Source organism: Dama dama, chromosome 15 (genome assembly GCF_033118175.1).
Source record: "Dama dama isolate Ldn47 chromosome 15, ASM3311817v1, whole genome shotgun sequence".
Lineage (NCBI taxonomy): Eukaryota > Metazoa > Chordata > Mammalia > Artiodactyla > Cervidae > Dama > Dama dama.
In genome coordinates, this window is record NC_083695.1 from 30,912,151 (window position 1) to 30,940,130 (window position 27,980).

The 27,980-nt window shown below is 43.9% G+C and overlaps 1 protein-coding gene across 1 annotated transcript in view; it reads left to right on the forward strand.

The window, feature by feature from the left end:
• LOC133070081 (cadherin-23-like) overlaps positions 1-27,980 on the forward strand; it is a 305,887-nt gene that overhangs the window by 229,082 nt on the left and 48,825 nt on the right. Inside the window, exons 14-15 of the mRNA XM_061161746.1 lie at positions 9,019-9,083; positions 27,104-27,341. Coding sequence (XP_061017729.1) covers positions 9,019-9,083; positions 27,104-27,341 — 303 coding nt within the window. The remainder of the gene's footprint in view (positions 1-9,018; positions 9,084-27,103; positions 27,342-27,980) is intronic.

Consider the following 27,980-nt stretch of genomic DNA (forward strand, 5'->3'; position numbering starts at 1 on the left):
CAGGGGAGAGGACCAGGCCCTGTGGGCCTACTCAGGCCACGTGGAGGCCACCCCAGCCTCTGGGATACTGGGCTCCTCCAGTTGAGTCCCTCCCTGCCTCACACAGCAGCACCGCCCAGCCAGCCCCCCCCCCCAGCCCCGCCCCACAAGCTTGCAAGAGTGCAGTTAATCTTATATAGTTTAAAGAGTTATTCAGAGGGGCTCAGTGAATGATAAATGTGGAAAGCATTACCAGTGAAGCACCGGGGCTCCGTGGAGCTGTTTAAAAATGCATTCTCCCATGTAAATTTCTGCTCCATCAATCCTTATGACATGTCAAACATTGCTATTGTTTCCTGAACAAATTGTACCGTGTGCCCTTCTCTGCAGATTTGTGCACAGGAGCAGAACTGCTTGCCGGTGCCCGCTGCCTGCCACGGCTGCCGGGACCCGGGGCTGCTGGGGAGGCAGCTGGGCCCGCCTTGCTTCAGAGCAGAAGCCCATGCAGGGCATCCGGGCAAGCGTGCGTGACGGGAGTGCGGACGCTGGTGGGGAGTGATTGAGTGTGTGCCTGCCAGCTGCCGGCCCCAGGGAGAGGCACACAGGTGGCTGGGGAAGGGGTGTGGAGGGGCCACAGGGGCTGAGGCTGGGGTCAGGGTAGGGGTGGCTCGAGACTGAGGGCGGGTGCAGATGTTCATGTGTTGGCGTATGTGGCAGGACGTGTTCCACCTGAGCCAGACAGGTGTATCTGAGAGTATGTGAGGGCGGGAGTGGGACAGGGAGGTATGGAGGGCTGCCCGAGACACAAGGAGGAAGAGAGAGAGTGTGTGACAAGGAGTGTGTGTATGTGTGTGTAGAGACGAGAGAGCGAGGTAGAGGAAAGTGAGACGGCATAGGATGGATGAGAGAAGACACAAGAGCAGGACTTTCTGGCCGTAAAGAAGGGCAGAGGGTGTTTAGAAACATGAGAGAGAAGGGCGTCTGCCGGAGGGAGGGGATCAGGGTATCAGAGTGCAGCAGCTTCTGCTGAGTAGAAGCTCAGTAGTTAGAGGCAGACCTGAGGAGGCCCAAGCAGGTGGGAGTCAGGTAGGGGCATAAGGCCCAGCATCAGTGGATGGGCATCTGCAACGCCATGACAAGGGATGACAGGATGGTTTGGGGACCCATGGAAATGGTATCAGTGAAGCAGATAGCCTGCAAGGGAGGCCGCTGGCCCAGGGTAAATGAATAGAAGAGGGTGAGAGATGGCGTCTGCTCACTGTCAGTCAGGAGGGAGCTTTGGGGAAGAGACAAGAGGACCTGACCACTGTTGACATGGCAGGTCCCCGGGAGTGGGGGTGAGATGCTGTGATGGGCGTCAGAAGGCAGGGAGCTAGACTGAGTATAGAGCCCTACCATCCAAATTGAAGGGAGAGCTATATCCCCAGGGTGCTAGGGAAAAGCCCTGTGCAAGACAGTAGGGTGCCCACGGCCAACCAGGCTGCCCCGGTCTTTAGCAGATGGCAGCCTCCCCGAGTCTAGGCCCTGAGCCACCTGTACACACCAAGAGTAAGCTTGGGTGGGAGGAGATGGAGGGGGGACTTGCTTTGAGGGCCAGGTGTCTTGGCTGAGGAAACCACAGCCAGAAACTCCTGTGTCCTCTGCAAAGGGCACAACCAGAATTGCTGGAGCCCACGCACTCCAGGCAGAGGCTGGAGGCAGAGCCTCTGTGACAAGAAGGAAAAGACTGCCTGTGGGAGCCTCATCTACAGGGTGAGGACAGTGACCTGGTAGGCACACGCTGGATCCCTTGGCTGAGCTCTCAAACTACAGGACGCCTCTCCCCTGGCCCCACCAATAGGGGGACAGGGTGCAGGAGAGGGGAGTGGTTGAGAGCACCTGTCTTGCAGTTGACTATATTGGGTTCATGTCCTGGTACTGTTTGACCTTGGGCAAGTTGACCGACCTTTCTGAGCCTCAGTTCCTTCCATCTGTGAGGGAGAAATAATATTGGTGCTGGTCCCATAGGACTCTGAGGAAGATAGAATGAAATAAAGCATGAGAAATGCCGGGCACAGCTCCTGACACACAGTGCTCAAAGGGAAATGGCAGGGGGTCCTTTGCCCCCCACCCCACCCTAGAGCCAGGGGAGAGTTGGATGTTTCTGCCACAGTCTGGCCCATCTGGGGATGGCTGTTCCCCTACTGCAGGTTCACCTTGTCTTAACCTTTGGAATTTCACCCCCCCCCCCCCCCGTGTGTTTATTTTTTCTCCTTTTTGTCAGCAGAAGAAAATTACACTTCTGCCGGCATTGTCCATCATGGAAATAAGCACTCTTGGATGCAATTATAAAGACCCAAATGAGGGAATTAGTTTTGCTAGTAATGCCAGTGTTGGGGAGAATCGGAGGAGATGCCTTATAAATCAGGCGCTGGGCAGCAGCCAGTCCCAGCCGCACCCTGTCCCTCAAACTGACCATAGGGACAGATGCTGACCTGCCGGTGGTCTTCCTGGGCTGCAGGCGCTTCTGCTGGGGGAGGCAGAGACAGTCTAAGCCACCTCCAGGCCTCAGTGAGAGCAGTTCTCACCAGCACCTCCCGGGCTTCTCGATGTCTAGCCATGACTGTCCTGTGGACACGAGTCCACTTTGCCAAGGATCCTCTCACAGACAAATCAATCTAAACTGGCAACCCCAGTCAACCTGCTAGCCCATCTTCTGTATTTCCCCAGCGTTCCTGCCACTGTCTGTTATTTAGCTATTTCTCTCCTCCATTATTGTCTGTCTCTGCTTTCTGATTGTAAGTCACATTCCAGCAAGGGCGTTGTCATGCTTATGACTATGGCCTAAGAGCCAGGCATGGTAGCTGGCACATTGGAGATGTCAGAAAGTGTGTACTGAGTACGTGACTGAGCTCAAGTCTGGTCATCATCTTGGTGGAGGTTGTTTCTGAGGTGTGCCAGGTGCCCCCCATCTGCCCCCCAGACCCACTGAGCCCTTCTCACCTGCTCTGCATGTGCCGCAGGCTGACTGCGAGGGCCGTTCACTGAGTGCTCACCCCCAGCCCGCTTGCCTCTGGGGTTTGGTCAGTACAGAGCTTGGACAAGAGAGCTGAGCTTGGGAGACTCACTGGAGATGCTTTATGAACCCCAGCCCTGCCTCCTGGGCCACCCAAGGAGCCCCTGCTCTGCTGATGGGGAGCATTAGCCCCCCAAGAAGGAAGGCCAAGCTAGCCCTCAGTGTCTGGTGATGAAAATTCCAGACTACTAAATTTGGCAAAGATTTTGAGCCCTGTGCCAGGCACACCAGGGGATACAGAAATAAGGTACAGACTTGTCTGTCAAGGGGAGGGAACAGGACACACAGATTCAGATTTCAGGAATGGCAGACTGTTCCCAAACCGGTCCAGCTAGGGGCTCTCAGGCCAAGAATAGCGAGCAGCCAGGGGGCTCCCTAAGGGAGGGGGCACTAGGGGTGGGCCCTGACGGGGGGCCAGAGTGTGGACAGCAGTTATGGATGACCAGGCAGTAGGGTGGTTTGGGTGCATCAGGGAGACCTGGATACAGAATCACCAAGGCCAGCTGGACTCTGCAGAGCCTTGATGCCATGGTCCCCAGGTTTTGCCGTCTGATCCCTGGGCCTCTTGTGATCGTCTTGGCAAGTGGCACAATGTGATAGTATGTACCTGTGGATGAGACTCTAGCCCAGGTGGGATAGCAGCGGGGACACACAGGCGTCAGAGGGAGGGCCAGGAGCACAGCTCAGGGACCCACCTGGAACCCTGGTTCCACATTTCTTAGAGTCACCAGGTACAGTATGAGAGCCACCCATCCTGGCCATCCCCTTCCCCCATCCTTGCAGCCCTCTGACTGGCCTGTGAGATCCCAGGGGTGACCCTTTAGGGAAACAGAGCATTCCCAGAACGTGGCAGGTGGGACAGGGTGTTCATGGCCTGAGGAGGGCATTTGTTCTCTCTGCACCGTCCCCTGGTCACTCCTCAAACCCACCTTCTTAAAGGGGAGTCAGTGGTCACTGTCTGGCACCTAATTTACCTGTTGATCCTTCCGTTGCTCAGGCACAAAGTGAGGTCTGGGAAGGAGGTGGTTGTGAGAAGTACGGTAACCAGCAGTAAGGGGCCGGGACAGCGCCCTGCCTGCACGGGACAGGCTGCAGGCAGGTAGCAGAACAGGCAGGACTGAGCTGCCCCCTGGCCTCCACAGGATGGAGCTCCCAGGGCCTGTCCCACAAGGTGCTAAACGGTTTTCAGCACAGGGATTTGGAAGCCAGCTCTGTTGCTTAGCAGCTGTGACATCTTGGGCAAGTTCCTTATCATCCCGTCTCTTTCCTTGTTTGTTAAAGACAGGATTCGAGGGCTATTTAAGCACCTACCATGTATGGATGTGGTCAGAATGAAACAATCTGCTGTTGGGACTTTGGCACATTGAAACATGTGCCATTGGGAACAGTCTGCCATTCCTGAAATTCGCCTGTGTGTGCCCCATTCCCTCCCCTTGACAGACAAGTCTGTACCTTATTTCTGTATCCCCTGGTGTGCCTCGCACAGGGCTCAAAATCTTTTTTGAGTTAAGTGTGTAGTATACCTTAACCTGTGTGTTGTGTATGTGGATGCAGGTGTAGCTACAGATGACGGAGATCCGAGCTTTCCTGAGCCCTCCTTATGTCCAGGCCCCACACCCCCACCCTGGCACAGCTTCAGCCCTCTGTGCAGTGAGGGCTGGGAATGTCTCCGGCAGGGTGGAGCCCTGACCCAACCTTGGGGAGCAGGAGGACATGTCAGGTCCTGCCTGAGGCCGGAGCTGGCAGCAAGGCCAGAGTGCAGGGCTAAGAATGAATGTAAAGGAGGGTTTCCAGCAAGGTTGCCTAGTGGTCAAATTTGCTGCCTTGTCCTGGGCACAGGGCCCCTAACTGGCCCTACTGCAGCCTGGCCCTGGCCCGAGCACCCCAGCCAGGCCCTCCCTCTGTGTCAGTCCTGGCTGCCCACACCCTGGCAGGCGCACAGAAGCAGCTTTTCATCTTCATATTATTCTGCTTCATGCACTTGAAAAATGAAAGTTCTCCCTCTCCTCTTCACCAGGCATACATATTTCATACGGTCATTAGACGGTGGCAGTAAAGGACTCACAAATCTTCCCTGGTCAGCATCGGCAGCCTGGGCAGGCAGCAAGAGGCCCCCTGGGAAAGAGGTCACCGTGGGAACCACGGCTGTGCTCAGCCCACTTGGGAAGGGAGTAGGGACTCAGAGGGGTGGTAGAGGCCAGTGTCGGCCTGAGACAGAAGACAGTCCCATCTTATCCCCAGGGGCTCATCACCTAATTTCCCTGAGCCTCAGGGTGAAGGGGACTGGATGGGGGACCTCAGGGGCCCTCCCCACTCTAACAGGCCAAGTGCAGTTCCATAGGACACACCGATGTGAAGGGCTTCTCGGCAGGGTCATGATGTGACCTTCAGGGGCAGGAAACGCCCACTCTGCTGACCCCTCTGCACCTCTGAGCCTCTCCCCGCCTTTTCCCTCTCCTCTTTGACCTCCCTTTTCTTTAGAATCCTGTCTTCTCCTCGCCTTTGCCCCTATCTCTCCACCGCTCCCTTCTTGCTAGAATTGGCTCACTCATTTTCCAAGCATTTGTGAAGCACCTGCTGGGTGCTGGCACCATCCAAGCTGGGAGGTGAGCCCGGCAGACACGGCTCTGCCCTCCTTGCTTTCCGAGACCCTTTCCTTTGATAAATGAGAATGCCGAGACCCCAGGGGATTGCTGTTTGGTCACACAATGACCTCGGCTGTTAACTCTGACCTGGAAGTAGGGTCTCTCCATTACACTGACCCCTCGCCAAGGGGCTTGATGGCATCTGATCGTCTCCTCCCCAGACCAGGCTACAGTTATTATGGTCTGTAATACCATACATGGTGGTTGATTGTTTGTTGGTGGAACCGGAGGGGATTATGGGCACCTCCCCCACTTCTCTGGCCCCTGAGAGGGAAGATGATAGATGGGCTTGTGATGAGGGGTAGTATTCTCTCTCCTGGATTAACCAGGTGCCTCTCCGTCTGAGAACAGGTTCTCTTCTTGGTTTAGAAGCAAGAACACATTGAGGTGAAGGGTGTGGCAAGCTGATACTGGGTTCAGATACTAACTCTGCAATTTTTTGAGCTGAGCAGCCTCGAATGAGCTGTTTATCCTTTCTGTGCCTCAGTTTCCCCATCTGTAAACGGGGGGTAGTACTAATAGTAGCACCTCCCAGGCGTGCTGCAGTCAATGGGGTTGCAAAGAGTCAGATGTGACCGAGCGACTGAACAGCAACAGCAGAGAGTCATTATGAAGATAAAATACATGACAAGTTCGAGGAGCTGATAAAGGCAGTTGCCGAGTGTCTCAGGCACAGGGGAGGGTCTGCCCAGGAATCAGTCTTGGGTTGGAGAGTGGGTTACATAGCTTGGCATTTATGTTTCCACTTATTTGACCTGCGTCCCCTGAGAACCTGGGATGTGCTCAGAGCCTGGCCAGGGCAGTGAAAGGACAGAGGCCCACAGTCTGCTCAGCACAGTGGCAACACTAAGTGGAAATTGGGTACAGAAGGCTGTCCTACAAAAGCAGGCTGCCCACAGCCCCTGGAAATGGCTTCCTTCTGGATAACCAAGTCTTCCAGAAAACTAAGATTTTAACGCTTTGAGTATAAACATATTTTTTTCCATTTAAATCATTTGAAATAGAAATGTATCATTTACTTCTCTGCCTTCCTGAACTGAACATACTGAACACAAATGAGCATTTTCTTGAAAATTCAGGTTTTCATAAAGCACACAGAAGTAATAGATTTCACAGAACCTAGGAATTGTAAAAGGAATCTCAAAAAATATTTAGTACCAAGGTATTGAGTGAGAGGGAAATAGGGAGATACTGATAAATGGGTACAAATGTTCAGTTTTAAGATGAGTAAGATCTGAGGATCTAATGTATAACGTGGTGGCTGTAGTAGATAACGGTGTGTTGTACAATTGAAATTTGCTGAGAGAGTAGAATTTAAGTGTTCTCCCCAAACAGGGGGAAAGAAAGGGAAGTCTGTAAGGTTATAGGTAGTTTATTAACTCAATAGTGGGAATCCTTTCCGTTGTCAGTTATACTTCAATGTAATATCAGGGCTTCCCTGATGGCTCAGATGTTAAAGAATCTGCCTGCATTGCAGGAAACCTGGATTTGATCCCTGGGTCAGGAAGATCCCCTAGAGAAGGGAATGGCTACCCACTCCAGTATTCTTGCCTGAAGAATTCCATGGACAGAGGAGCCTGGAAGGCTATAATCCATGGGATCACAAAGAGTCAGACATGATTGAGTGACTAACACTTTCACAATATAACATATTATCATAACTTATGTGTAATGAAGTTATAAAATAATTTTCATTAATTACACCTCAGAACTAAAAAATAAATATATTGAATATATTCAATAAAATATATTGAAACATATTTTTAGCAACAGAACCTTTATCCAACTGTGATCTTATCAAGACGCTGTGAGTGAAAACCAGATGAGCCCAAGCTCAGCCCAAGGCCTTTCTCTCCTGGTCTGGTGTCAGGAAGCAGTTTGCCCAGCCCTAGGGCAGTGGCCTGGGAGGGAGCAGAGGTCACGGTGCCTGGTATGGAGTATGTGTTTACTAAGTAACTACTGAATGAACACTTGAATGGTGTCACTTAGGCTGCACTGTGGATGTAACCACACCAGGGGCGATGCAGAAGCCCAGAAATCCCAGCCACAAAAGCCAAACCTCCATTGTAACTACCATCATCCTGAGAAGGGAGGGGATGGTGAGGGTCAGGTGGCCTAAAGAAAGGAACCCTGGACTCAGAGTAGGGAATCCCAGCTACTGCCCAACTATGCTTGAACCTCCTGATGACCTAGAGTGGTGACAGGGTTACACTGGACCTCACTGTGGTCTGGGCCTGTTTTATAATCTGTGTGATGGGTAGAAATGTGTGTCTTTTTCCACATGTTGTGACAGTTGTGAGGATAAAATGAGTAATAATAAACATGGGTGGCCCTTGACAATATAAAGTGTTTGATAGCAGTGGTCACCATTATTGCCATCATCATTAGGCATAAGGCAGGTCACTCTTCCTCCAGTCTCTTTTGACTGTGAGTGACAGAAATCCAACTTGGACCAGCCTGGATAAAACAGATCTTCTTGGGCTCACACACCAAACTGAGGTGGGAAGGGGTGTCAGATTCAGGACTCTAGAACTACCAAGATCAGCCCTTGTTTTCATCCTCTGTCATATCCAGCAGCTCCCAGTTCACCCTCCTTCCAGCTCCACTGCCCCAAAGGACACTTTTTATCCCCAGCAGCAATAAGAAGAATCCCAGGGAAGGATTCTGATAGGCCCCAGCTGTGGTCAAGGACCACTCCCTGAGGTCATGGGCAGAGCAGCCCCTACTCAGACCACTTGTTGGAGCAGAGACAGATGCCAAAGAAGATGGGTGGGGGGTTGGGCGGCAGACTGCTTCCAGCAGAAGAGGTTGCCAGCCAGATGACAGTCTGCCCGATGCGTGCAGTGGATTATTCCCAGGGTTAAAGGAGGGGAAACACCAGAAATCTCCCCACAGGGCCTCCCCGACTGGGTAGCACATCTGACTTGGAGGTTTGGGTGGCTGGAGGAGTCACTGAAGGAAGCCACCGGATGGTTGAACCCACCCTCACTTCTGAGATATTTTGCTAACCTACAAGTTGTGACCCCATGCCACTGGTCCAGGGTCTGTCTCCGTAGGTCCAAGCCCTGTGAGCATCTGCAGAGAATGTCTGACATCAGTCCAGAAGGGTGATTTCCCAAAGTTAGAGATCTAGGGAGAAGACCGATCCTCTGTGCACTCCAGGATTAAATCTCCATTTGTGATGCTGAAAACCTTATTAAACCACATGGCTCTAGAAAATTCTGCCTGAGCCTGAGGAACCATATGGGGGAAGCATGGATTCCCTGTGGACATTTCCTGATGACACTGGGAGCCTCAGCTGGTTCAGGCTGTAATGACTTCTTGTTCTTACCGTTTCAGGCAACAGACAATGATGTGGGCACCTTTGGGGAAGTCAACTACTTCTTCAGCGATGACCCTGACCGGTGAGTCCCCCCGCAACCCCCCACAGTGGCCCACTGCCACTCACCTGGTCCAGGACACTTCTTGGTGCCCAGAAGAAGAGCTGTGCCCCTGTGGCCAGGGAACTGGGCTGGAAGTCAGAACTCATGGGCCCTGCCTCTGGTCTGACCCTGGTTGTGATACAGTGTTGCGCACATCCCCAAAACTCTCTGGGGCATAGTTTCTCTGACCCCCCCAAAAACAGATTTTGGTTTGAGGAATGAAGAAGCTTTTTTTTTCTTTTACTTTCTTTTTTTTATAACTTGCCTGATATCTTTATTTTACAAGGAGGACATTTAAGCCAACGTAGAAAAATAACCATTTTAACAAACTTTTTCCTCTCCTTTCCTTCTGTTGTTGAAAAATGAAAATCAAATAACAGATTTTCCCTTTTGCTTTAGTTTCTAAAAATCTTAGAGTGCAATTGTCCACACATTTTTTTTAACTCTTCAATACTTTGTTTTAATTTTTCATCTTATACTGGGGTATAGTTGATGAGCTTCCCTGGTGGTTCAGACAGGAAAGAGTCTGCCTGCAATGCTGGAGACCCAGTCCCTTGGTTGGGAAGATCTCCTGGAGAAGGAAATGGCAACCCACTCCTGTATTCTTGCCTGGAGAATCCCACGGACAGAACCTGGCGGTTACAGTCCGTGGGGTCACAAAGACTCAGACATGACTGGGCAACTAACACAAGGTTGAAGACAGAAATATAGATCAATGGAACAGAATAGAAAGCCCAGAGATAAATCCACGAACCTATGGACACCTTATCTTTGACAAAGGAGGCAAGGATATACAATGGAAAAAAGACAACCTCTTTAACAAGTGGTGCTGGGAAAACTGGTCAACCACTTGTAAAAGAATGAAACTAGAACACTTTCTAACACCATACACAAAAATAAACTCAAAATGGATTAAAGATCTAAATGTAAGACCAGAAACTATAAAACTCCTAGAGGAGAACATAGGCAAAACACTCTCCGACATAAATCACAGCAAGGTCCTCTATGACCCACCTCCCAGAATATTGGAAATAAAAGCAAAACTAAGCAAATGGGACCTAATGAAACTTAAAAGCTTTTGCACTACAAAAGAAACTATAAGTAAGGTGAAAAGACAGCCCTCAGATTGGGAGAAAATAATAGCAAATGAAGAAACAGACAAAGGATTAATCTCAAAAATATACAAACAACTCCTGCAGCTCAATTCCAGAAAAATAAATGACCCAATCAAAAAATGGGCCAAAGAACTAAACAGACATTTCTCCAAAGAAGACATACAGATGGCTAACAAACACATGAAAAGATGCTCAACATCACTCATTATTAGAGAAATGCAAATCAAAACCACAATGAGGTACCATTACACGCCAGTCAGGATGGCTGCTATCCAAAAGTCTACAAACAATAAATGCTGGAGAGGGTGTGGAGAAAAGGGAACCCTCTTACACTGTTGGTGGGAATGCAAACTAGTACAGCCGCTATGGAAAACAGTGTGGAGATTTCTTAAAAAACTGGAAATAGAACTGCCATATGACCCAGCAATCCCACTTCTGGGCATACACACTGAGGAAACCAGATCTGAAAGAGACACGTGCACCCCAATGTTCATTGCAGCACTGTTTATAATAGCCAGGACATGGAAGCAACCTAGATGCCCATCAGCAGATGAATGGATAAGGAAGCTGTGGTACATATACACCATGGAATATTACTCAGCCATTAAAAAGAATTCATTTGAATCAGTCCTAATGAGATGGATGAAACTGAAGCCCATTATACAGAGTGAAATAAGCCAGAAAGATAACATTACAGCATACTAACACATATATATGGAATTTAGAAAGATGGTAACGATAACCCTATATGCAAAACAGAAAAAGAGACACAGAAATACAGAACAGACTTTTGAACTCTGTGGGAGAAGGTGAGGGTGGGATATTTCAAAAGAACAGCATGTATACTATCTATGGTGAAACAGATCACCAGCCCAGGTGGGATGCATGAGACAAGTGCTCGGGCCTGGTGCACTGGGAAGACCCAGAGGAATCGGGTCACAAAGACTCAGACATGACTGGGCAACTAACACAAGGTTGACTTACAATGTGTTAGCTTCAGATGTACAGTAGAGTGATTCAGTTATGTAAATACATGTATCCATTCTTTGTCAGATTCCTTTCCCATACAGGTCATTATGGAATATTGAGTAGAGTTCCTTGTGCTGTGCAATAGGTCCTTGTTGATTTTACATACAGTGGTTTGTATGTGTTAATCCCAAACACCTAATTTATCCTTCCCCCTACCTTTCCCCTTTGGCTACCATGAGTATGTTTTTGAAGTCAGTGAGTCTGTTTCTGTTTTATAAATAAGTTTATTTGTATTAGTGATATCACATGATATTTGTCTTTCTCTGACTGACTTTACTTAGTTTGCTAATCTTTAAGTCCATCAGTTGCCGCAAATGGCATTGTTGCGTTCTTTGTTATGGCTGAATAGCATTCCATTGTATATGTATACCACATCTTCTTTATCCATTCCTCTATCAGAGGACTTTTAGATTGCTTCTATGTCTTGGCTACTGTAAATAGTTCTGCAATGAACATTGAGGTGCATGTATCTTTTGAATTATGGTTTCTCTGGATATGTAGGCAGAAGTAGGATTGCTGGATCATATGTTAGCTCAGTTTTTAGTTTTTTAAGGAACATGCATTCTATTCTCCATAATAGTTGTACCAATTTACATTCCCACCGACAAAGGTTTTATTTTCTCCACACCCTCTCCAGCACTGTTTATAGACTTTTTGATGATAGCCATTCTGACTGCTGTGAGGTGATACTTCATTGTAGTTTTGATTTGCATTTCTCTAATAAGTAGTGAAGTTGAGCATCTTTTCATGTGCTGTTTGGCCATCTGTATGTCCTCTTTAGAGAAAGGTCTATTTAGATCTTCTGCCCATTTTTTAATTGGGTGGTTTGAGGTTTGTTTGGTTTTTTTTTAATTGAGCTACATGAGCTGTTGGTAGATTTTGGCGATTGCTCCCTTGTCAGTCACTTACTTTGCAAATATTTTCCCCCATTCTGTGGGTTGTCTTTTCATTTTGTTTACAGTTTCCTTTACTGTGCAAAAGCTTTTAAGTTTTATTAGATTCCATTTGTTTATTTTTGTTTGTATTTTCATTACTGTAAAGGTGGATCCAAAAGCGTTGTTGCTATGCTATACATCAAAGAGTATTCTGCCTACTTCTCTTCTTAGAGTTTTATAGTGTCCAACCTTACATTTAGGCCTTTGAACCATTTTGAATTTATTTTTGCAGGCAGTATTAGAGAATGTTCTAAATTCATTCTTTTACAAGTAATGTCCAGTTTTCCAAGAACCATTGTTGAAGAGACTGTCTTTTCTCTGTTGTATATTTTTGCATACTTTGTCAAAGATTGATTGACCATTGGTGCATGGATTGATTTCCGGGCTTTCTAGCCTGTTCCATTGATCTATATTTCTGATTTTGTGTCAGTACCATACTCTCTTGATTACTGTAGCTTTGTAGAAGAGTCTGAAGTCAAGGAACTTGATTCCTGCAGCTCCATTTTTCTTTCTCAGGATTGCTTTGGTTATTCAGGGTCTCTTGTGTCACCATACAACTTTAAAACATTTTCGTTCTAGTTTTGTGGGGGATAAAAGCATTGGTAATTTTTTTTTTAAGCATTGGTAATTTGATAGGGATTGCATTGAATTTGTAGATTGCCTTGGATAGGATAGTCAAAATTAATTCTCCAAATCCAAAAATGTGATATATCTTTCTCTCTGTTTGTATCATCTTTGATTTTTTTCATCCACACCTTATAGTTTTTAGAATACAGATCTTTTGCTTCTTTAGTAGATTTATTCCTATTTTATTCATTTTGATCTGATGATAAATGAGATTGTTTCCTTAGTTTCTCTTTCTGATTTTTTGTTGTTAGTGTATAGGAATATACCAGTGTATAGATTTCTCTGTATTAATCTAGTATATAAATTTCTCTGTATTAATTTTATATCCTGCAATTTTGCCAAATTCATTGATGAGCTCTAATAGTTTTCTGGTAGAATCTTTAGTATTTTCTATATATATTATCATGTAATCTGCAAGAGTGACAGTTTTACTTATTTTCCAATTTGGATTCCTTTTATTTCTTCTTGTTCTCTGATTGCTGTGGCTAGGACTTCCAAAACTGTTGAATAGAAGTTATGAGAGTGGATGTCCTTGTCTTTTCCTAATCTTAGAGGAAATGCTTTCAGCTTTTCACCGGTGAGTAGGATGTTAGCTGTGGGTTTGTCATATATGGCCTTTATTATGTTGAGGTTGGTGCCCTCTTGGCCCACTTTCTGGAGAGTTTTATCATAAATGATTGTTGAATTTTATCAAAAGCTTTTTCTGTATATATTGAGATGATTGTAAGATTTTTATTCTTCAATTTGTTAATGTGGTATATCACACTATTTGCAGATATTGAAAAGTCCTAGCATCTGTGGACATAACTCCAGTTTGATCATGGTATATAATCCTTTTAATGTAGTGTTTGATTCAGTTTGCTAGTATTTTCTTGAAGATTTTTGCATCCGTGTTGTTCATCAGTGATAGCGGGCTATAATTTTCCTTTTTGTGATATCTTTTTCTGGTTTTGGGATCAGGGTGATGGTGGCTTCATGAAATGAGCTTGGGAGTTGTCCTTACTCTGCAATTTTTCAGGAGAGTTTCAGAAGGATAAGAGGTTAACTCTTCTCTAAATGCTTGATAGAATTTGCCTGTGAAGACATCTGGTCCTGGACTTTTGCTTGCTGGAAGTTTTTAAATCAGTTTCAATTTCAGTACTTGTGATTGGTCTGTTCATATTTTCTATTTCTTCCTGGTTCAGTTTTGGGAGATAGTACCTTTCTAAGAATTTGTCCATTTCTTCTGGGCTGTCCATTTTATTGGCATATAGTTGCTTGATGTGCTCTTTTATGATCCTTTGCATTTCTATGGTGTCAGTTGTAACTTCTTTTCATTTCTAATTTTATTGATTTGAGCTCTCTCCTTTTTTTCTTGATGAGTCTGGCTAAAGGTTTATCAATTTTGTTTTGTTTATCTTTCCAGAGAACCAGATTTTCGTTTCATTGCTCTTTTTTATTATTTTCTTTGTCTCCATATTTTTTATTTCTGCTCTGATCTTTATGATTTCTTTCCTTCTCACTTTGGGTTTTGTTTGTTCTCTCTCTAGTTGCTTTAGGTGTAAGGTTCGGTTGTTTGTTTGAGATTTGTCTTGTTTCCTAAGGTGAGAGTATATTGCTACAAACTTCTCTCTTAGAACTGTTTTTGCTGCATCCCATTGGTTTTGAATCATGCTTTTGTTGTCAGTCTCTAGGTATTTTTGAAAATTTTCTCTTTGATTTCTTCAGTGATCCATTGGTTGTTTAGTAACATATTGTTTAGCCTCCACGTGTTTGTGTTTTTACAGGTTTTTTTTTTTTTCTGTAGTTGATTATTAATCTCATAGCATTGTGATCTAAAAAGATGCTTGATGTTTTTAACTTTCTTAAATTTACTGAGGCTCACTTTGTGGCCCAGCATGAGATCTATCCTAGAGAATGTTCCAATGTGCACTTGAGAAGAAAATGTATTCTGCTCACTTTGGATGGAATTTTCTATAAATATAAAATAAATCCATCTAGTCAATTGTGTCATTTAAGGTCTATATTTGTTCCCTTATTGATTTTCTGTCTGGATGATCTGTCCATTGATGTAAGTGGTGTGTTAAAGTTCCCCACTATTATTGTGTTACTGTCGATTTCTTCTCTTATGGCTGTGAGCATTTGGCTTATGTATTGAGGTTCTCCTAGCTGGGTGCATATATATTTACAATTGTTGTATCTTCTTGAATTGATCCCTTGATCATTATGTAGTGTCCTTCTTTGTCTCTTATAACAGTCTTCATTTTAAAGTCTATTTTGTCTGATATAATTATTGCTACTCCAGCTGTCTTTTGATTTTCATTTGCATGGAATACCTTTTTCCATCCTTCTACTTTGTCTGTCTCTGTTCTTAGATCTGAAGTGGGTCTCTTAGATAGCATATATGCATGCTAAGTTGCTTCAGTCATTTCCAGCTATTGTGACCTGCAGCCTGCCAGGCTCCTCTGTCCATGGGATTCTCCAGGCAAGAATTCTGGAGTGGGTTGCCATTTCCTCCTCCAAGATAGCATATGTATGGGTCTGTTTTTAGTATCCATTCAGCCAGTCTGTGTCTTTTCGTTGGAACATTTAGTCAATTTACATTTAAGATAATCTTTGATAATTATGTTCTTATTGCCATTTTGTTGATTGGGACTTGTTTCCGTAGGTTTTTTTGTTCCCTTCCTCATTTATTCTCTTTTGTGATTTGATGACTGTCCTTAGTTTCATGTGTGGATTACTTTCTTTTGTGTGTGTATCTATTGTAGATTTTTGGTTTGTGGTTACTGTGAGGTTTAGATGCAGCAATCTATATATAAACAAGATTGTTTTAAGTTTCTGGTCTCTTAATTTCAAATGCATTTCCAATGTCCTGTATTTGTCCTCTTGTCTTCTCATGCTTGCTGGTTTTGATACCATATTTGTGTGTGGGTGATTTCCTACTTTTACTGTATGTTTGTCTCTACTGGTGAGCTTTCACATTTATACTTTTCTTGTCTCTAATTATGGCCTTTTCTTCTCCACCCAGAGAAGTTCCTTTAGAATTTGTCATATAGCTGGTTTGGTGGTGCTGAATTCTTTTAGATTTTGCTTATCTGTAAAGCTTTTGATTTATCCACTGAATATGAATGAAAGCCTTACTGGGTAGAATATTCTTAGTTATAGATTTATCCCTCTCATCATTTTAACTATATCATGCCACTCCCTTCTGTCCTGCAGAGTTTCTGCTGAAAATTTGGCTGATAATCTAATGGGTATTCCCTTATAATTTTTTTTCTCTTGCTACTTTTACTATTTTTTCTTTGTCTTTAATTTTTGTCAGTTTAATTACTATGTGTCTTGACATGTTCCTCCTTGGTCTTGTCCTGTGTGGAACTCTGCATGTCCTAAACTTGAGTGTTTCCTTTCCCATGTTAGGGAAGTTTTTGGCTATAATCTCTTCAAATATTTCTCAGCCCTTTCTCTCCCTTCAGCTGGGACCCCTAAAATCCAAATATTGGTGTGTTTAATGTTGTCCCTGAGGTCTCTGAAACTGTCCTCATTTCTTTTTATTCTTTTTTCTTTATTCTGTTCTACTGCAGTGATTTCCATCACTCTGTCTTACAGCTCTCTTATTGTTCTTCTGCCTCATTTATTTTGCTATTGATTCTTTCTAGTGTATTTTTCATTCCAGTTATTGTATTGTTCAACTCTGTTTGTTCTTTAGTACTTCTAGGTCTTTCTTAAGCATATCTTGTATCTTCTGGCTCTTTGCTTCAGTGGAAGCAAAGATGGACCTTTTTCCAAGGTCCTGGGGATCATCTTTGGTATCATTATTCTGAATTCTTTTTCAGAAAGATTGCCTGTCTCTGCTTCACTTAATTGGTCTTCTGGAGTTTTATCTTGTTCTTTCATATGGAGCATATTCCTCTGCCATCTCATTTTGTCTAACTTTCTCTGTTTGTGACCTTTTTCTTCAGGCTGCAGGATTGTAAGCTTCTCTTGCTGCTGGTGTCTGCCCCCTTGTGGGTGAGGTTGGTCCAGGGGCTTGTGCAGGCTTCCTGGTGGGAAAGAGGATGCCTGCCCACTGGTTGGTATATCTGAGTCTTGTCCCTCTGATGAGCAGGACCATGTTAAAGACTGTGTTTAGAGGTGGCTGTGGGATCAGGATGGCTTTAGGCAGCCTGTCTGCTGATGAATTGGGCTGTGTTCCCATCCTCTTGGTTGTTTGACCTGAGGTGTCCCAGCGCTGGAGCCTGCAGGCTATTAGATAGGTAGGGCTAGGTCTTTGTGCCAAAATGGTGACTTCCAGGAGAGTTCATGCCAATGAATATTCCCTGAGCCTTCTACCTCCGGTGTCCTTGCCTCTACTGTGAGCCAGAGCCGACCTCCACCTCCCCAGGAGATCCTCCAAGACCCACAAGTAGGTCTGGATCAGGCTTCTTTGTCCAGGGTCCCAGTTCACAGGAAAGTTTGTGTGCCCCCTGCAAGAGTGGAGTCTCTATTTCCCCTAGTCCTGTGGAACTCCTGTAGTCAAGCCCCAATGGCCTTCAAAGCCAGACGCTCTGAGGGTTCCTCCTGATGCCAGACCTCCAGGCTAGGAAGCCTGCTGTGGTGCTCAGGACTCTCACTTTTGTGGGAGTATAATTATTTTATGCAATATAATTGTTTTCCAGTTTGTGAGTCACCTGCCCAGTAGGTATGGGATTTAACTATATCATGAAAGCGCCCCTACTGCCATTGTGTTGTGGCTTGTCCATTACTTTGGATGTGAAATATCTTTTTTAATGCAGCTGCTGCTAAGTCGCTTCAGTTGTGTCTGACTCTTTGCAGCCCTGTGGACTGTCAGAAGGACTGTCAGAGGAGCCAGTCAGGCTCCTCTATCCATGGGAATTCTCCAGGCAAGAATACTGGAGTGGGTTGCCATGCCCTTCTCCAGGGGATCTTCTTGACCCAGGGATCAAACTCTCAAAGTGCTACAACCATTAGGTGGGTGGGTGAGCTCACCCCCTGACCTGTGCCAGCTTTGCTCTGTCACCCACCAAGGTTCTGAGCCATCTCTTTCCCTTGTCTTCAGTTAAACTGAGCCAGGGTGAAGCCCTCTCATTTTCTACATGATCGGAAGCCAGGTTGAATTCAGAGAGCATGTCTGTTTCTGAAAACTAAGTGTCTGATACATCTGGAAGCCCAACATAATGAGTAAGACAGTTGCTGTCAGCTTGGATTACTGGCCACAGTTCCATATAAATGACCAGGAGGAGACAGAGACTGTTTGATGTACCTAACAATCCTCAGCTACTCTCCAGATGAAAGGAAGGAACCAACAATAGGACCAGTGCACAGGATGCCCCTGTCCCTCGGGACACCCAGGTTCGTGTGGGCTTGTTCTGATCATCTTGAATTTTTCTCATCTTTTTCCATCTTCTGGGCTTAGGACTTTCCTAGTCTCAGAGCCAGGACCTTCCTGGCTTGGTGGCTGACAGCTGTGGACAAGCTCAGAGCACACAAATGTCAACTGAGAGCTCAGAGGAGGTTCCTGAGGAAATGTTTAGATGAGGAAGATGGAAGAATGGTGTCACTGGACCTTACTGCTCCCTGGGACACATTAACCAACCACTTACTCAAGGCTCAAGTGAGCCTCAAGTACTCAAGGCTCGAGTGGAAGACATGTCCCCAAGAGAGGACCAGCCACCCCTCCCCTTGCTGGAGGCTTTGCTGCCTGTTTAAAGCATTTTGGTGCAAAACTATCTAGATGGAAGGATTTCTTTTTTAATTTCCCCAATATCTGTTGTTTTTATTGAGGTGTAATCACATGTAACATTACACTGAGGTGCACAACCTAGTGATTCAATATATATTGCAAAATGATCACTACAGTAAGTCTAGTTAACATCCATCACTGTACATAGTTACAATTTTTTTCTCGTGATAAGGAATCTACTCTCAGCAACTTTCAAATGTGCAATACAGTATTATTAATAGTCACCATGCTGTATATTACATCCTCATGACATTTACTTTAGAACTAGAAGTTTGAACTTTTTGACCCCCTTTACTTGTTATTCTCATCCACCACCATAAGATACCCTACCTCTAGCAACCACCAATGTTTTCTGTATTTATGAAATCTGTTTTTGTTTGTTGGCTTCCCTGGTAGCTCAGACAGTAAAGAATCCACCTGCCAATGGAAGAGACATAGGAGGCACGAGTTCAATCCCTGAGTTGGGAAGATCCCCTGGAGAAGGAAATGGCAACCCATTCCAGTATTCTTGCCTGGGAAATCCCATGAACAGAGGAGCCTGGCAGTTATAGTCCATGGGGTCACAAAGAGTCAGACATGACTGAGCGACTAACTCTGTTTTAGATTGCACATATAAGCGAGATCCTATGATATTTGTCTTTCTGTTTTTTATTTCACTTAGCATACTGCCCTCAGGAGGCCTCTTCATGTTGTCACAGATGGCAGGATTTCCTTCTTTTATGGCTGAATAATATTCCATTTTGTGTGTGTATGTGTGTACATTTATACACACATCACATTTTCTTTATCCATTTTTCTTTCATGGACACTTACATTGTTTCCATATCTTGACTATTGTGAATAATGCTGCAGTGAACGTGGGGTGCAGATATCTTTTCAAGTTAGTGTTTTTGTTTTTTTCAGATAAATGCCCAGAGGTGGAATTGCTGGATCAGACGGTAGCTCTATTTTTAGTTTTTTAAGGAACCTCCATACTGTTTTCTATAGTGGCTTCCCTAATTTATATTCCCACCAACAGTGCACAAGGGTTCCCTTTTTTCATATTCTTGCCAACACTTGTTACATCTTGGTTTTTTTGGTGATAACCATTCTGACAGATGTGAGGTAATATCTGACTGTGTTTTGATTTGCAATTCCCTGATGATTAGTGATTTGAGCATCTTTTCATGTGCCTGCTGGCCATTTGTATATCTCCTTTGGAAAAATAACTATTCAGAGCCTCTGTCCATTTTTAAATTAGTTTGGTTTTCTGTTTTGTGTGTGTGTGTGTGTGGTTTTTCTTTTTTTCTTTTTTTGCTATTAAGTTATATGAGATCTTTACATGCATATTTTGGATGTGAATGCTTTGTCAAATATATGATTTGCAAAAATATTCTATTTTGTATGTTGTCTTTTGATTTTGTTGATGGCTTCTTTTGCTGTTCACAAGCATTTTAGTTTAGTGTAGTCCCACTTGTTTGTTTATTATTTTGTTGCCTTTGCTATTTGTGTCAAGTCCAAAAAGTCATCATTAAGACTGATGCCAAGAAGCTTACTGATTAGCTTTCCTTCTAGTTTTGTGGTTTCAGGTTTTTCATAGAAGTTTTTAACCTATTTTGAATTGATTTTTGTACATGGTGTAAAATAGTAGCCTGGTTTAATTCTTCCTGTGTTTCATTTTTATTTAATTTTTATTTTATACTAGAGTGTGGTTGCTTTACAATATTCTATTAGTTTCAGGGGTACAGCAAAGTGATTCCATTATAAAATATATATATATATCCATTCCTTTTCAGATTCTTTTCGCATATAGGTTATTACAGAATATTGAGTAGAATTCCCTGGGCTAAAGAGTAGGTCCTTGTTGATTTTCTGTTTCATATACAGTAATGTATATATGTTAATTCCAAACTCCAATGGATCCCTTCCCTCACCCCCTGCCTTTCCCCTTTAGTAACCATAAGTTTATTTTCTAAGTCTGTGAGTCTGTTTCTGTTTTGTAAGTAAATTCATTTGTGTTTTTTTTAGATTCCACATATGTGGTATCATATGATATTTGTCTTTCTCTGTTTGATTTGTTCATTTGTGTGATAATCTCTAGGTCCATCCATGTTGCTGAAAATGACATTATTGCTTTCTTTTTAATGGGTAAATAATATTCCATCACACATATGTACCACATCTTCTTGATCCATTCCTCTATCAAAGGACATTTAAGTTGCTTCCATTTCCTGGCTACTATAAATAGTGCTGCAGTGAACACAGGGGTGCATGTATATTTTCAAATTATGGTTTTCTGCACATATATATCCAAGAGTGGAATTGTTGGATCATATGGCAGCTCTATTTTTAGTTTTTTTAAGGAAACTCCATACAGTTCTCCATAGTGATTGTACCAATTTACATTCCCACCAACAGTGTAAAAAGGTTCCCTTTTCTCCACACCTTCTCCAGCAGTTATTGTTTGTAGACTTTTTGAGGATAGCCATTCTGAATGGTGTGAGGTGATACCTCATGGTAGTTTTGGTTTGCATTTCTCTGATAATTATCAGTGTTAAGCATCTTTTCATGTACCTCTTGGCCATCTGTATGTTTTCCTTGGAGAAGTGTTTATTTGGGTCTCATGGAAAAACCCAAACGAACTTTTTTGGCCAACCCAATAGATATTGGAGATTAATCCCTTGTCAGTTATATTGTTTGAAAATATTTTCCCCATGGGCCAAAGAACTAAACAGACATTTCTCCAAAGAAGACATACAGATGGCTAACAAACACATGAAAAGATGCTCAACATCACTCATTATCAGAGAAATGCAAATCAAAACCACAATGAGGTACCATTACACACCAGTCAGGATGGCTGCTATCCAAAAGTCTACAAGCAATAAATGCTGGAGAGGGTGTGGAGAAAAGGGAACCCTCTTACACTGTTGGTGGGAATGCAAACTAGTACAGCCGCTATGGAAAACAGTGTGGAGATTCCTTAAAAAACTGGAAATAGAACTGCCATATGACCCAGCAATCCCACTTCTGGGCATACACACTGAGGAAACCAGATCTGAAAGAGACACGTGCACCCCAATGTTCATCGCAGCACTGTTTATAATAGCCAGGACATGGAAGCAACCTAGATGCCCATCAGCAGATGAATGGATAAGGAAGCTGTGGTACATATACACCATGGAATATTACTCAGCCATTAAAAAGAATTCATTCGAACCAGTCCTAATGAGATGGATGAAGCTGGAGCCCCTTATACAGAGTGAAGTAAGCCAGAAAGATAAAGAACATTACAGCATACTGACACATGTATATGGAATTTAGAAAGGTGATAACGATAACCCTATATGCAGAACAGAAAAAGAGACACAGAAATACAGAACAGACTTTTGAACTTTGTGGGAGAATGTGAGGGTGGGATATTTCAAAAGAACAGCATGTATACTATCTATGGTGAAACAGATCACCAGCCCAGGTGGGATGCACGAGACAAGTGCTCCGGCCTGGTGCACTGGGAAGACCCAGAGGAATCGGGTGGAGAGGGAGGTGGGAGCGGGGATCGGGATTGGGAATAAAAAAAAAAAAAAAAGAAAAAGAAAATATTTTCCCCATATCCTGCATTCTCACACATGCTTGGTTTTGATACCATATTTGTGTGTGGATGATTTCTTACCTTTTTCTGTATATTTGTCTTTACTGGTGAGTTTTCACATTCATAAATTTTTTGCTTCTAGTTTAGACCTTTTCTGCCTAGAGAATTTCCTTTAGAATTTGTTGTAAAATGTATCTGTTGGTGCTGAACTCTCTTAACTTTCACTTGCCTGTGAAGCTTCTGATTTGTGCATTAAATCTGAATGAGAGCCTTGCTGGGTAAAGTATTCTTGGTTGTAGGTTCTTCTCTTTTAGCACTTTAAATATGTTGTGCCACTCCCTCCTGGCCTGCAGAGTTGCTACTGAGCAATCAGCTGATAAACTCATGAGAGTTCCCCTGTATGTTATTTGTTGCTTTTCTCTTGTTACTTTTAATATTTTTTCTTTGTTTTTAATTTTTGCCATTTTAATTACTAATGTGTCTCAGCGTCTTCCTCTTTGGGTTTAAACACTCCTAAAGAGCCCCTCTTTGGAACTCTTTGTGCTTCCTAGACTTGGGTGCCTAGTTCCTTTCCCATGTTAAAGAAGCTTGCAGCTACTATCTCCTCAAATATTCCTCAGGTCACTTCTCTCTCTCCTCTTCTCTTGCTCCCCTATCATGCAATGTTGGTACATTTAATGTTGTCCCAGAGGTCTCTTAGACTGTCTCCATTTCTTTTTAGTCCTTTTTCTTTATTCTGTTCTATAGCAGTGATTCCTACCATTCTATCTTCCATATTATCTGTATTCTGCCTCCTTTATTCTGCCATTGATTCCTTCTAGTGTGTTTTTCATTTCAGCTATTTTATTGTTCATCTGTTTGTTTGTTCTTTAGTTCTCCTAGGTCTTTGTTAAACATTTCCTATGTCTTCTTGATTTGTGGCTCCATTATTTTTCTGAGAGCTAGGAACCTCTCTACTATCATTACTCTGAGTTCTTTTTTGGGTAGATTGCCTATCTCCTGTTTACTTAGTTGTTCTTCTGGGATTTTATCTTTTTCCTTCATCTGGGACGCATTCCTCTGCTGTCTCATTTTGTCTAACTTTCTGTGATTGCGGTTTTTATTCTACAGACTGAAGGGTTGTAGTTCTTCTTGCTTCCACCTTCTGCCCCACTGTTGGACAAGGCTGTCTGAGAGGCTTGTGCAGGCTTTCTGATGGGAGCAAGTGGTTCCTGCCCACTGGCAGGTGGAGCTGGATCTTGTCCTTCTGGTGGACAGGAACATGTCAGGGGGTGTGTTTAGAGGGCAGCTGTGTGGGGCCTGAGAAAATATTTGAAGAGATAATAGCTTCAAGCTTCTTTAACACTGCTGAAAGTCATGAAGACTTTCAGCCGCCTGTATGCTAACAGGTGAGGCTGTGTCCCCACATTGCTGGTTATTTAGTCTGAGGTGTCCCAGCACTGGAACCTGCAGGCTTTTGGTTGGAGCCAGGCCTTAATGAGAAAATGGGCTGCCTCCCAATGAGTACTCCCCAGAACTGCTGCCTCCAGTTTCTTTGTCCATGCATTAAGCCATAGTGGCTCCACCTTCACAGTAGACCCTCCAATACCAGCGGGTAGGTATGGCCCAGGCTCTTACGTGATCACTACTTTTTTCCTGGGTCCTGGAAGGCATACTGCATGAGTGGAGTTTCTATTTCCCCCAGTCCTTTGAAATTTCTGCAATCAAACCCTACCAGCCTTCAAAGCCAGATTCTCTGGGGCCTCTCTTCCCACTGTCAAGCTCCTAGGCTGGAGAGCCTGACGTGGGGCTCAGAACTTTCACTCCTATGGGAGAACTTCTATGATTTAATTATTTTCCAGTGGGTCACCCATCCAGCAGGTATGGGATTTTATTTTACCACAATTGCATCCCTCCTACTATCTTGTTGTGACTTCTTTGTGTTTGGATGTAGGATATCCTTTTTGATAGGTTCCAGCTTCTTTTTATTGATGGTTGTTCATCAGTTAATTGTGATTTTAGTGTTCTTTTTTTCCATTTATTTTTATTAGTTGGAGGCTAATTACTTTACATTATTGTAGTGGTTTTCGCCATACATTGACATGAATCAGCCATGGATTTCCATGTATTCCCCATCCTGATCCCCCCTCCCACCTCCCTCTCCACCCAATTCCTCTGGGTCTTCCCAGTGCACCAGCCCCAAGCACTTGTCTCACACATCCAACCTGGGCTGGTGATCTGTTTCACCCTTGATAATATACATGTTTCAATGCTGTTCTCTCAAACCATCCCACCTTCGCCTTCTCCCACAGAGTCCAAAAGTCTGTTCTGTACATCTGTGTCTCTTTTTCTGTTTTGCATATAGGGTTATCATTACCATCTTTCTAAATTCCATATATATGCATTAGTATATACTCTATTGGTCTTTATCTTTCTGGCTTACTTCACTCTGTATAATGGGCTCCAGTTTCATCCATCTCATTAGAACTGATTCAAATGGATTTTAGTGTTTTTGTAAGAAGAGGTAAGGTCACATCCTTCTACTCCATCATCATGTCTTCCAATAAGAACATTTTTTTTCTTTTCCTTGTGTTTCATCTAGCTTCACTTGCTATGTATAGGGCACCTCAGGCAGACGCCTCCACCCAGCACTTCAGACCAGAGTTCCTCTGATCTATGTGTCCACTTTTATGCCAATACCATACTGTTTTGGCTCCTGTAACTTTGTAATATAGTTTGAAATCAGGGAGTGTGATGGCTCTAACTTTGTTCTATTTTCTCAATTTTAGTTTGGCTCTGGGGTTCTGTTATGGCTCCACACAAATTTTAGGATTGTTGTTCCATTTCTGTGAAAAGTACCATTGGAATTTTGATAGAGATTGCATTGAATCTGCAGATTGCTTTAAGTAGTATGGACATTTTAGCAATATTAATTCTTTCAATCCATGAACATGGACTATCTTTTTATTTGTCTTTTTCAGTCTCTCTCATCAATGTCATATTTTTCAGTGTGTAGGTTTTTCATCTCTTTGGTTAAATTTATTCCTAGGCAGAGTTTTACTGGTTTTTTGTGCAATTGTAAGTGGAACTTTTTCTTAATTTTTCTTCCTAATAGTTCATTATTATATGAAGAAACAGAACAGATTTTTGTATATTGATTTTGTATCCTGCAACTGTACCAAATTCCTTTTATTTTAACCATTTTTTGTGTGTGTGAAGTGATTTGGGTTTTCTACATATAATATCATGTCATCTGTAAGTAGTGACAATTTTACTTCTCTTCTGATTTGAATGCCTCTTTTTTCTTGCTTAATTGTTCTAGCTATGACTTCTAGTACTCAGTTCGGTTCAGTTCAGTCACTCAGTCGTGTCCAAATCTTTGTGACCCCATGAACAGCAGCACGCCAGGCCTCCCTGTCCATCACTAACTCCCAGAGCCTACCTAAACCCATGTCCATTGAGTTGGTGATGCCATCCAACCATCTCATCCTCTGTCATCCCTTTATGTTGAATGAAAATGACAAGAGTGGGCTTCATTATCTTGTCCCTGATCTTAGAGAAAAAGCTTCCAGATTTTCAGCATTGAGTATAATGTTAGCTGTGAGCTTGTCACATATGGCTTTTATTATCTTGAGGCACTTTTCCTCTATATCCAGTTTGTTGACAGTTGGTATCAATAAATGTGTACCAGATATTTTCACATGCTTATTCTGTGTTTTTTAAGAAGATTTATTTATTATTTTCAGCTGTTCTGGGTCTTCATTGCTGCACACGGGCTTTCTCTAGTTGTGGTGAGCAGGAGCTACTCTTCATTGTGGTGCATGGGCTTCTTGTTGCAGTGGCTTCTCTTATTGCAGAGCATGGGCTCTAGGAGCACAGGCTTCAGTAGTTACAGAGTGTGGGCTCAGTAGTTGTGCCTCATGGGCTCTAAAGCACTGGCTTGGTAGTTGTGGCACATGGGCTTAGTTGCTACGCAGCATGTAGGATATTCCCAGAGCAGGGATTGGACCTATGTCTCCTACATTGGCAGGTGGATTATTAACCACTAGACCACCAGGGAAGCCCTTATTCTGTGTTTATTGAGATGATCATGTGATACGATCTTTCACTGTGTTAGTGTCATGTGTCACATTGATTTGCAGATGTTGAACCATCTTTGCATCCCTGGAATAAATCCCACCTGATCATGGTGTATGATCCTCTTAATGTTCTGTTGAATTTGATCTGCTAATGTTTTGTGAGGTTTTTGCATTTTTGTTCATCAGGGATATTGGCCTGTAATTTTCTTGTGTTGTCTTTATCTGGTTCTGGTATCAGAGTAATGCTGGACTCATAAAGTGAATTTGGAGGTATTCCTTACTCTTCTCTTTTGAGAGAGAGTTTGCGAAGGATTGGAATTGATTGTTCTTCAAATTTTTGATAGAGTTCACTAGTGAAGCCACCTGGTCTTGGACTTTTGCTTGGGGGAGATTTTTGATTATTGGGTTTATCTCCTTACCAGTAACCAGTGTGTTCAGACTTTCTATTTCTTCATAATTTAGTCTTGGTAGTCTGTGTGTTTCTAGGAATTTATCCATTTCTTCTAGACTGTTCGGTTTGTTGGCACATGATTTTTCTTAGTAGTCACTAATAATCTTTTGTACTTCTGTGGTATCAGTTTTAAGAATTTCTGACCATTGCAGTTCCATAACATCTAAATATCTCCAGTAGGCAGAAACTCTTGTCCACAGCAAGAGGAGCATCATTCCGCCCAAGTTTCCTCATTGATTAAATCCACATACTCCTGCCCTTTCAGTACGTGACCATCATTCATCTCTCATGTGGTCCTGATCCCTGCCCACCACCTCCTGTTAAACATAGCTGCTCTTCATATGTAGGGAAAATGACACAGAAGGCAAATTTCAGACTTTGTTAATGTCTCTCTGTTGATCACCTTGGGCAAGGACAGGCTGGTAAATGCAGGCCCTTATCCACAAACTGCTTTAAACCAGGGTGTCCTTTCCCTTCCATCTCCCGGCCTGACACAGGTTCTCTCTGGACAAGGACACAGGACTCATCATGCTGATTGCCAGACTGGACTACGAGCTCATCCAGCGCTTCACCTTGACAGTCATTGCCCGGGACGGGGGCAGTGAGGAGACCACAGGCCGGGTCAGGATCAACGTGTTGGATGTCAATGACAACGTGCCCACCTTCCAAAAGGATGCCTATGTGGGCGCCCTGAGAGAGAATGAGCCTTCCGTCACACAGCTGGTGCGACTCCGGGTAAGATGCCAGGGTGACCTTTGATCTGTCTGTTTCCCTTGTCCTTCTCTGTCTCTCTGCCATCTCCCTGACTACCCCTTTGTGAAGCCACTGCAAGGAGTGCTGACACCCATCCACAAAGGATTCTGCTCAGATCAGGGGTCACATTCTCGATCTGTATCAGGCCCACCTCTGAGCATCACTTTACTTCCCTGGTTACTGAGTAAGACTAGTGTCTGCTGTGGCTTAGATTTTAGGTCTCCAGTCACCATCCCCCATCTCCCTTGGTGAGTGCCAAGCAGTTCCTTGTGCAAGGTCCCCCATCCAGACCCTTTAGTGATTGCCTAGAGTCAGGAACTGCTGCAGCTGGAAGTCACCAGAGACCGTGGGCACAACCCAGCTCGTGGAAGGGGAAACAGGAAGGGAGAGGCAGGCCCAGTGAATTAGTAGAGAGCCAGGGCCAGAATTTGGGACTCCATGCTTCAAGCATCCTTCTGCAATGAGTCCCTCCACCATACATCAGTGACCTGTAACCAGAAACTTCTTAACATCTCATGCCCCTTCCTCACTCTGCCGACCCAGAGTGACAGGACCCAGAGCCTCCAATTAGAACTTATTTCTGAAGGAGGCAGGGATAAGGCAAGGTGGAAGAGGTGGGCC